Here is a 12,049-nt window from a genome sequence, read left to right as displayed (position 1 = left end):
AAAGGTTGTCAATGGTGGATGTTATTACAACTATGTGTTAACATTTTTCAGTGTAGTTTGAGAAAGCCCTTATAATAATTTTATAATTAAAATGTTACAAGGGTATTGTGCTTTATATTAGGCCTTCTTGTCCTACTGTTTGTGATTCTTGGTGTAGGAACAAGAGGAAAGCCACTGCAGTCTGACGCCAGGGAAATAGTGTACAATGTACATAAGTTTTTCGTGGAGGAGTACGATGCCTTGAAAGTCGGAAACCCTACAATAAACATAGTCGAAGTAGCAAAGCGAACTCCTGCTGCGTATGGAGTATCTGAACGCACTGTTTACCGTATCCTAAATGAAAAGAGAGAAGCAGATGAATCAGGAAAAAAGTGTCAACTCCGGGCAAAAAGCGGCCGAAAAGAATTCCCACGAAAACCAATATAGACTCATTCACTGCGGCCGCCATCAAGAGACAGATTTACTCCTTGTACAAGACTGATTTTAGTCCGAGTGTGGAAGATATTCGTGATGCTCTCGATAAGTCTGGGTTATTTTATGGCAGCAAATGGTCGGTGCGGTAAAGACTAAAAAAACTTAAGAATAACTTCGGACGGAATCTTCTGACAGAGAAACCCGACATAATTGTTAAGCGATTCCATTCCTTAAGGAGGATGCGCGACTTAAGAATAACCGGCCGCCCTATCGTTTACCTAGACGAAACATGGCTAAACATTAATCACACGAAGAGCAAAATTTGGATTTGTGACGATGGTGACATTCCTCTGAACGTGCCCTTAGGAAAAGGGGGACGATTTATTATTGTGCATGCTGGATCATCCTGTGGATTTATGCCAGGAGCCTATCACAGTTTTAAGTCAGGAAATGAACGCCGTTAATTTCAAACATTGGTTCGAAAAGAAACTCCTTCCGAACATTCCACAAAACAGCATCATTGTAATGGACAACGGCTCTACATTCTGTACAGCTGCCACTTTTGCATCTTCTAAATCAGACATGCAGTCTTGGTTACGTCAGAACAACATAGAGTACGACCCAAAGGCGACAAAAATCGTATTGTACGATACAATAAAATTTAAAAAAAGGAGAAAATGGTAAGGTACGAACTGGATACCTCAGCTCAAAGTGAACCACACCGGCGTACCGTAGTGCGACTTCCACCATACCACTGTAATTTTAGTGTCATTGAGTTCATCTGGGCACAAGTGACAAATGATGTCGCTAAACATAATGTATCTTTCAAATCCAGAGAAGTCATAAAATTATTTGAAGAAGCGTTGTCCAAGTTCACGCCAGAGAATTGAAAAATGCTTGTGAACATGTTAAAAAGGAAGAGGATTTTTTATTGGGAAAGGGATGGAATGATTGACAAAGCGGTGGATCGTTTCGTAATAAGTTTGGACTCTGATAGTGATGACGATGACGGTGACGACAACATGTAAGTAGAAATAGAAGAATCCGCCACTGCACATACAAATAGTTTTATGGAGAGTGTCTGTCTCTTGCCACCATCCCCCCGCAGATGTCCGGTCAGCCACTGAGTGAGTGAGAGGTAAGAAATATATCTTTCTCTGTCTAAATTTCTCTGCCAACTAAAGAATTCTATACTATAGGCGGTTCTCCAGGACATTTCAGACTCCCAGTACGCCAGTGGTTAGATCAACATTTTCCAGGTAGATTGATTGGAAGGAATAGGTCCATTGACTGTATATCTATAAAATTATTAATGAATAGGGACAGGAAGTTCATGCTCTAAAAATCAACTAAACATATAATACGCCTCTAAAAACTTAAAAATATGGCAATAAAATATGCACTAATAAAATTATATATTTCTTCATATAACATGAATAAATCAGTAAATAATAATAATAATAATAATATAATAATAATATTAATAATAATAAACAATAAATGTAATAACATTATATGTTAAATTAAGATGAGATTCATTCATTCATTGTGTTCTGCCCAGGGGAAGGTCTTTCACTGCAAACCCAGCATGCCCGAGCCTTTCTTATTTTCTGTCTTCCTCTTTATCTCCTCATATGATCCATATATCTTAATGACGTCTATCATCTTCTCAACCAGTGACCCAGCCAATTCCTTTTCCTCTTTCTGATCAGTTTCTTCATCATCATTCTTTCTTCATCCACTCTTTCCAACACAGTAAATGAGATTAAACTTGCATTTATTGTTGAAATGTTGAAGCATGCGAGATAGAGTGTCTGTTGTCTCTGAAGGTGGATTTGTATCTTGAACGCTTCTCTCAGCGTCGCAAGATGTTACTTGGACATACTTAAATACTACTAACTGTTTCACAGTAAAATATTATTCACTGTAATTAATGGAGAATCTTCTGTTTAATGTATCTCTAATTTTGCACATTAGTTCGTATCCAGAATATTTTGATACCTTGTACGAGTAACATATTTTATTCTTAAGCTTTTCCTTTACACTTCCCGGAATGGAATTTAGGCTGGATATTGTATCTTCAAACACTTGCAAAGTCACATTTAAACATATGCCTGCCCTTTCCAAGTACGTTATTCTTTAGACACACTACTATCACAGTCTAGTATATACAGTCACGAAGCTTGAGTTCTGAGGGTGCTAGGAACGAAATACTGTGTAGGTACTATTTCACATTCTCTCTGATGAGGCGATAGTAGCGATCCTAGTGGTTAGCAACTATCCATGGATGCATATTTACTACCTATTGAGGTTCGTGACTATATATACTAGGCTGTGCTACTAGTGTGCCGTGAGATTCGCTAGGTGTTCCGCAAATCCTTCAATATTTTCTGGTAAAAATAATTATAATAATTTCACTCAATACCAGTTTTCAAAAATAGAATATGATGCTTTCATTTTAAAAATCCAAACTATGCATTTTTATGCAACATAAATTCAGCTTTAATGTGCTTAAACGCGAAAATATGCCAGAATAATATAAATACAGTATCATGAAATGTTATGCATTTATAAAAAGAAGAAGGCCAAAATGTGCAAACATATGCAACATATAATTCTGTTTGATAAGCTTAAATGTTGTTGATTAGTGAAGATAAATAATTAATCAGCAATTAATTGTAGCCAATGGAAAAATATATGCACATGCATGACCTCCCTGGCCCTATTAATGCCATTTCTTACAGTTCCATCATTCTATACAAAGTACAGATACCAGAACCAATTTGTGAGTTTGACTTCGCAAAGCAGGTGGATACTGTTGCGTAGCTGATCTAGAAGTTATACTGTATTCAAAGTTTAACGTTAGTTAATATTAGAAAATACAATGGGTCCGAAAAAGTCCGATAGCAGTGTAGAAATCGAAGGAATGGTGCAGCGCGTCGTGAAGGAGGCTCTGCAAGACGCGGCCTGGCTGGAGGTGGTCACCAGCATTATACGGGACTCCGTTGTGGCCGAGCTGAAACCGACCATCGAGAGAAATAGTGACGTGATTACTAAGTTGAAGAAAACCTTACTCGAGAAAGACGAAAAGATTAGTGAACTAGAAAGTAAGATTGACAATCTCGAGCAATACCAGCGTAGACAGTGTGTTAGAATATTCGGTATTGTGGAAGAAGAAAACGAAGACACCGACAAAATAGCAATAGATGTGGCGCAGAAAATAGGTGTTGAACTAAATGTGTCGGACATTGACAGAAGCCATCGTGTTGGTAGGCGAGATGGTGATAAACCTCGTCCTATTATCGTCAAATTTGTGAGTTATCGCAAGAGGTGGGAAATTTTCAGCAACAAACGAAAATTGAAGGGGTCTAAAATTACGGTTCGCGAGGATCTAACAAAGGTGCGACACGCGATACTACGGGAAGCCATAACAAGATTTGGACTGAATAGTGTATGGACAAGCGACGGCGTGATCATAGTAAACCACCAAGGCACAAAAAGAAGGATAGTGCGCATGGAGGATCTCCAGAACATGTAGAAGTCGGGCGATATGACACTCAAGGTCTAGTTCTGTTTTTATTTTTACTTTATCTCTATTTTCTCTATATTCTTTAGACAATCATTACTATTAGTGCACTCAATATTTTTAAAAGTTTTGTATATATCACCCCTAGCTTTTATTTAGTTAATATAGTGATAGAATTAATATTTTAAGTCAATATCTATTATAAATTTAAGTTACAATTTATAGCATTTTTACTGTTTAATATTCTGTATTGGCACAGACTTAGGAATTTGCCAGAAACCTTGCCCGACTGCTCCTGACCTCGACAATAGCCATGACAACAACCCCTTCACAATATATCCTCAAGCACTAACTGCCATAGACCCTTCTACCGACAACCATCCCTCTCCCCCGCCACCGTCTACCTCCAACCTGTTAAAGCTGTCATTCTCATCCTCTCCCATTACGCTTAAAGTCGCTCATGTGAATGCACAGAGCTTGTTGTCTCACTACAGTGAATTTCTTTCCATCTTCTCACCGCTTGACCTTCATTGCATACTTGTGTCCGAGTCCTGGCTTCAACCAACACTCCCCTCTTCACTTGTCCATTTGGACGCTACTTAGAAATGACAGAACAGGAAAGCGGGGAGGTGGCGTAGCAGCTTATATTAGAAGTGATCTCCAACCTAAAATCATTCTACACTCTCCCTCCCAGTATTCAGCCCGTCCAGAATTTCTCTTTGCCGAAATTTCCTCCAACTTTAAAAAATGTCTCATCTGCGTTACATACCAACCACCGAAAATTGGCCATCTCGTTGATCTTGAAAATGCACTGTTGGATTTAATTCCCCACTATGAACATGTTATTGTTGCCGGTGATTTCAACACTAACCTTCTCTCTACTAATTCAGCAGATGCAAATAAGCTTAAATCAATGTTTAATTCCTGTAACATGACAATACTACCCCTCCTACCAACACATCACACTGCTTCTACTGAGACGCTACTTGGCCTAATTGTGACCACTCACCCCCAGAGAGTCCTAAGACACGGACAACTACCAGTGCCCGGTATCTCATCTCATGACTTAATTTACGTAGAATACTCGCTTCAGTGTCCTAAACGGATATCCAAGATAATATCTTACAGGGACATGAATAACATTGACGAAACTAAACTTACAGCTGACGCTTTAGAAATGCCTTGGAATTATATTTGGAACTTACATACTGTTAACGAGAAAGTGGAAGCTTTCAGTGATATGATACTACAGCTATACGACAAACACGCACCCGTAAAGACTAGACGAGTATCCAGACCTCCCGCCCCGTGGATGACCGACACAATAAGGGAACTAATGTCGAGAAGGGATGCGGCTTTTCGTACTTATAAGCGTTATAAAACCGCTAATAACTGGCAGTATTACAAAAGCCTGCGAAACAGAACGACGCAAATAATACGTAATGCCAAAATCCAGCATAGCCACAGACTTATCGAACATGACACCACAGCAAAGAACTTACGGAAAAACTTACGAACAATGGGGCTAGGTAAACAAACACCACAGACTGAGATTATTAACATTTCACTCGACGAACTAAATGACCACTATACTTCGTCACCACCCATTTGTCCTGACAGAGTCACAAAACAACAAGTTATAGACGAACTCACATCCCGACCTCCGCCTATACGTGAGAAATTTTTTCTGTGTGACGTATCTCCTACAGACATAATTAACTCTTTAAAACGTATCAAAACAAAAGCACAAGGCACCGACTGTATTACCACAACAATGCTTAGTAAAATAATCGACATTATTCTTCCAACTCTTACACATATCTTCAACGCTTCTCTTATCACATCCTCCTACCCTGTGCAATGGAAATATGCTCTTGTTCGACCCCTCCCTAAAGTCACTCAGCCTACCACTCCTAGCGACTACAGACCAATAAGTATTCTTCCGACATTATCTAAAGTACTAGAACGTATAGTCCACAGGCAACTCACCGACTACCTGGACTCGTATAATCTCCTTGACCCACTCCAGTCCGGCTTCAGACCAAATCATAGCACCTCTACTGCCCTACTTAAGATCACTGAAGATGCTCGTGAAGCTATGGACAGACGTGAAGTGACCGTACTATCACTACTGGACTTTTCTCGAGCATTTGAAACTATCGACATTGATATTCTTATTGCAAAGCTGAAAATGTTGCATTTGTCAGACACGGCAATCATGTGGATGGAGTCTTACCTTCGCGATCGCCATCAATGTGTGTCTCACAATAATCGGTTTTCTTCATGGCGAGACGTGAAGGCAGGAATCCCTCAAGGATCTGTACTAGGGCCTCTATTTTTCGCTATTTACATTAACGACATCTCTACTGCCCTTAAACATTGTCAGCATCATCTCTATGCAGATGATCTTCAGATATATATACATTCACGACCAAACTCACTTAATGATAGCCTATCAAAATTAAATCATGAACTTACGTTAATCAGCAGCTGGGCTAGAAAATGCGGGCTGAACCTTAATCCCGGGAAAACGCAAGTAATTCTACTACGACATCAAAGATTACTATCTTCCATCAACATTAATACACTTTTGCCAGTGACTTTAAATAATACTATAATACCATTCAGTACTACGGTTAAAAACTTCGGTTTCCATTTCGACTCGAATCTCAGCTGGAATGCACAGGTAAAATATGTCTGTAAGAAAACTTTCTCAATCTTGCATTCTCTGAAAAGACTGAAAAATTTCTTTCCTTCTAAACTGAAACTGATCTTGATACAGACCCTGGTGATGCCTTACTTTGACTATTGCGACGTTTTGTATAGTGATCTTAGTGTTGAATTGTCATTGAGGCTTCAGCGTGTTCATAATGCTTGTGTTTGTTTCATTTTTAACAGCCGTCGCTATGATCATGTCACCGAGTATTTCTTTCAATTATCTTGGCTTCGTTTACGGGAGAGACGTTCAGTTCATTCACTCTGTTTGCTGTATCAGATTTTAAATAATTCCACACCTATTTATCTAGTTCCTCGCTTCACACTTTTAGCATCCCACCACAACCGTGATACACGTTCACAGCATAACCATGTTCTATCAATTCCACTCCATCAAACATCTCTCTACTCTGCTTTCTTCACAATACACACAGCTCGTTCCTGGAATTCCTTGTCACAGGAAATCAGGAGCAGTCGGAGTCTAAAATCTTTTAAGTACACTCTACTTAGAAATGTCTTTAATGAACAGAACTAGACTCTTGCGGAAGTTTCTAAATAGTCTTAAATGACCAAGTTGTTATTTTTTTTCTCCTCTCTCTTCTTCTTTTTTTTCTCTTTTCTTTTTTTTTTATTATCTTCATATATTACTTAATCATTTGTGTTTGTATGCCATTTAGTAGGACTTTGCTAATCAACATTTTATGTCTTGTCACCCATATGTATTCTCCAATTAGTATATTAACTGAATATTATATCTCAAGTAAATTAATCGTCCAATTTGTCTCGGGCATTTTAGATCTTATAAATTGTGTGTGTGTGTGTGTGTGTGTGTGTGTGTATTCCCCTTATGTTATGTAACTGATTTTGATTATGTGTAATTTTCTACTTTATTTGATATATTATGTAACTGATCTTGAAAATTTGTAATTTTATATTGTGTAACTGATCTTGTCTATTGTAATTTCCTGCTATATTTTATGTAATTTCTAAGGTATTTTCTTTTGTGTTTTTTGTAATCAAATTTTGTATCTCATGTATTTTATTGAAACCTGGTTGAGTGGAAGAAAAGACCTCATGGCCTTAACTCTGCCAGGCAAAATAAACCTACTACTACTTTACGTCAAATCTCCGTATCGGCACTAGCAGAATTATCTGAACTGAAAACGTTGCTCGTGAGTTAGCTTATGTTATACTCGTATGTTGATATGTCACGACGGAAGACCGTGATTGTTTCCAGAACACAACCTGGTCGCAGGTCTGTCTCACTCCACCTCTCACCCAAGCATTGTAATGGTCGTGCAACGGTCGCCAAGCGCAGAGATTGATCCCAGTGAATTCTATTGAACTTCTTATAATTATACAAACACAAAATTATTTACTTACCTGTAATACCACGGCTCTATTGTATGCACCGATATAGACCATTTCATCAATTCTTGCCGCAAGCCACTTGATAATGATACTGCAGCATGTTTGGACATACAGTAGCTTACCATGTTAGGTAATGTGTTATAACCTAGGAAAATAAATAAGTGCTGCGTTAATAAGCAATGCTAAATGAAAGTATCACATTGATATCTTAAACAATTTAATTTTAAAAATAATTTTGGTGTCTAGTTGCTAATCTGAAATTCAGCTTTCATATATAGGCCTAAAGCTCGTTCATTTGATAATTGATATTTGATACACTGCTATAAAAATAGACGTTATTATAACGTACGGAGTGAATACTGGTCAGTGGCGAAGCTCTTAAGATGTTTTGGAGGCTTGAGTTATTGTATCTAGTAACATAGTAACAGTAGGCATATAAGGTCATAATAATGATGTATCGTAACTAGATTTCGAAGTTGACGTCCCCGTCGGGGTGATACAGGTTAACTGATAGCACAGTATAGGAGGTGGGGGAACAGGCTATGGCTTGTTTACTTTTTCCAGCTTCTATTCACTGTTCTGCCTGCCTAGGTATATTTGATGTTGAAAGTTTCGTACGTATTAGTACTGAAGCTGGAAAATTTGGGACAACGTGTTGTCAAAAATGAAATGCAATTGGAACCAATTTTAAATACATATATTTTAGTCGCAATAGTCATTAGAGCAAAAAATTAAAACTATTCTTTAAAGCGAATTATGGGTATAATATGTTGTGCCATATAAGTATGAAATGCACTATTATAATCACAAAGCTATTGTTCACTTGGTGATATAGTAAGGAATACTGTATCATATTTCAGATTTGTTCCAGTTACGTTTTATAACGCAGAACGAATATTTTCAGGGTACAAATACTATTTTTCTGAACATAGAACATAAATTTATTTTGATAAACAGAAAATGTAAATTATTATTAATTATAACAAGGCTAGATACATATTATTACGTATTTTGTTACTATATTATATATATATATATATATATATATATATATATATATATATGGGTACATTATTTTATATTGAAAATTACGAAGAATACAATAATTGTCAATAATGTTTTTTTTTCACACAATGTTAATTGTTCATTTTATTATTGATTATAAGGCCATGGATCATTGGCACAAAACTAAGTTTGGTTACCACGCGACTGTACAGGTTTGTTTTGCTGGTTTGTTGACGTTGAGAGCTGTGTCAGTACAGTTAATTCAGTAAATATTTAGTCCAAGCTCACAAAACTTAATGGCTTTTGTACGAACTTCTTACCTCTGTTTATCATACTTCACTTTGATCTAAAGTATTAGTAACGATCAACATCCATTTGACAACGAATTTCTACATGACTTGGTATGATGATATGGGAGGTGGTAAAACTACACACTTTTGTTGTGCTCATCGTTCTTATCTGGAATATACCATATGTATCAGATTAGGTGAAACCATATTCCCATAAAAATGTTTGAACTCCTGACTCTGTATATGCTGCACAGTGTACAGGGTGGATGGTAACCTTTGCGCCAAAATGAAACTGGTAATAGATAATGAGGATAGATTTGAAAAATCTAAATAAGTTTTTTTCCCTGACATTCACCGTTTTAGAGGAAATCGTTATGTTTCTGTGAAGTATTTGCCAACAGCACGGCTACTTTAGAAAGTGCGGCGTGCACTCCTTATTTTTCTCTCTCCCTCTGCAATTATTTCATTTAAATTCATGGCTAAACGGTTTAATTTGCAAAAAAAGATTCAAGACATTACTTATTCAGATTATTTTTACCTATCTGTATGTATAGCAATCAGACATTTCTCTCGAGCCATTACCGCAATAGAGCGCTACAAACATTAGGCTTAACGGTGCTTCAGCAGAGGAAAAGTATAATAAAATTTTGTTACCGGTATATTTAACATGTAGAATCACCTCTTAAATGTTGGTGCATCGATCCCCTCGCACAATCGTTGTTCTTCCTCCCGTTCCCTTTTGTATTGAGAAATTAATTTAAATGTACAGTAGTGTAGTTATTCAGTTCGTCTACTATAATGCAGCTTAACGTTTCGTCTTGCCTGCAGCACTTATTACGTTAACTAATCTTCCTTTAGACTTTTTAAGCAGAGACAAGAATGCATTCGTGACTCTGACTTGGCCAAAGGTATTCACGTCATATGTCTTCTGGAAGACATCGATGGGAGTCCATTCTATTTCTCCAGGAAATGCAATACCAGCGTTGTTGACGATAGTCGACAACTCTTCAAAAAAGAAAAATTGTTATATAAAAGACAAAAAGAAAATTGCCAACTGGAGAATGTCTTTTACTTTTTAGTTACAGCAACATTACTATGCTATAAGTAATTATGCTCTACGTTGAAATAGAATGAGACACAAATTCACATCACAGGCTGATCGATAAACATAATCCCCCTGTGTTGATGTACACTGTGATAATGACATACAATAGGATATCTCTTTCCTGTAGAAAAGAAACCAGTAATTGGGGACAAATGGACAGTGCGCTGCAAGAGTAGCGCCGACTCTGCTCGCTACTAGGGACCGGGCAGTACCCAGAGAAGTGATGTTGCTAGTAAAATCCGTGACTATACGTTATTTTTCAAGAAGCGACTGCAGTAGTCATGTGCGAGGTTTATTGAATCTAGTAGCGAGTTTCTAAAACAAACAAAAAAAAACAAAAAAAAATCCCGTTTCCAAAGATATAGCAACAAATTATCTCAGTGAAATGAAGTAGAAATATGATGTGGTCCAGGGAGTATTGTTGAAATAAGATTGAGGAAGAGAGAGAAAGAGAGGTAACAATTTTCTCCTGGTAAGAACAGCACAGGTAAACGTCATATCCAGCTGATGTTAAAGACATTGTGTTCTTGATTATCATCGAAACAGGACGGCTGAAAGCTCCGCACGTATTCTAAAGTTTAGCGAGTAATATTACATTAATTGAAAACGCTAATTGCTATATAAATGGAAACTGAGAAATATTCAGGAGAATCTTTTATGGAACAGGAAATATGTACAGTAAGTTACATCACAGAAGTGTATGAAGCATAGATGTCTTTAGTATGGAACGTTATTAGTAACAATGTTTCCTGCAACACTAAACACAAGAAAACCTTTTTTTTGTGTCAAGCACTTCTCCACGATCGTTCAATTTAAATCCAAATGTTTCACCGAGTTTACCTCTCAAATTCTCATGACATAATGGCGTTTACACTTTTCACAAACCATAGAAAACTGATTTTTTTTATCAAACTAAATATACAACCTTCATAATACAAACTCAGTACAGAAACCGCAACTGCAAAAGTACAGCGATCGAAACAGAAGACTGACCCCTATTGTAATCGAATTCCCAGATTTTAGAAAGAGAAGTAGTTACGCTCTCACTTACACACAGTATAGACATGGCTATTTTATAAGGGATGAAGTGGACGAATCCCAGAAAGGTATGTATTTCATATGCTAGGAAGATGAGCTGACAACAAGGTGGAAGTTTTCTTGGAAAATCATAAAACTTAATAAGGTTTCGCATTGTGTTTCAACTTTCAATCGAGGTAGACTAGGTCACTGTCCTCATATCTCACTCTTCTTTCTGAAGTTTTTGTGCAAAGATTTTCCCTAGGCTACCTGGATTAGCCTACCGTTATAAAATAACAGTACTATTGCGCTTTTAAGTAAGCAATTTCCGAAAGAGAAATATTGTAGAAATTTTTAGTATGAGTTCGTATTAACATAATAATAATTATCAACTACAACCGATTAATCTTAATCGACTCGATTATTCGATTAAATCTTATTATCTACAATATAATCTTACAACGGAAATTGATCGATTAATCGATAAAATCCCAAAACACTATTATAAATGCATGTAGACCTACCACCCAGCAACTCATGCGTCCCTTCCTGTTCCCGTGCTCAAAATCAGTAGTCGGCGCCTATGGGGACCATTATCAGTAATCC

At 37.2% G+C, this 12,049-nt stretch overlaps 1 protein-coding gene and 1 long non-coding RNA gene across 3 annotated transcripts in view; one reads left to right on the top strand and one right to left on the bottom strand.

Annotated features, from left to right (window-relative positions):
* LOC138704835 (uncharacterized) overlaps positions 1–12,049 on the top strand; it is a 412,725-nt gene that overhangs the window by 148,891 nt on the left and 251,785 nt on the right. The gene's annotated exons all lie outside the window — the stretch shown is intronic.
* Positions 1–12,049, bottom strand: part of LOC138704829 (retinol dehydrogenase 16-like) — a 57,180-nt gene that overhangs the window by 34,394 nt on the left and 10,737 nt on the right. For both annotated transcript variants that reach the window (XM_069833126.1, XM_069833125.1), the window contains exon 3: positions 8,039–8,171. In XM_069833126.1, coding sequence (XP_069689227.1) covers positions 8,039–8,171 — 133 coding nt within the window. The remainder of the gene's footprint in view (positions 1–8,038; positions 8,172–12,049) is intronic.

This window comes from Periplaneta americana, chromosome 8 (genome assembly GCF_040183065.1).
Source record: "Periplaneta americana isolate PAMFEO1 chromosome 8, P.americana_PAMFEO1_priV1, whole genome shotgun sequence".
NCBI lineage: Eukaryota > Metazoa > Arthropoda > Insecta > Blattodea > Blattidae > Periplaneta > Periplaneta americana.
Note: the sequence above shows the minus strand (reverse complement) of the source record. Positions and strands in the feature narration are given on the sequence as shown.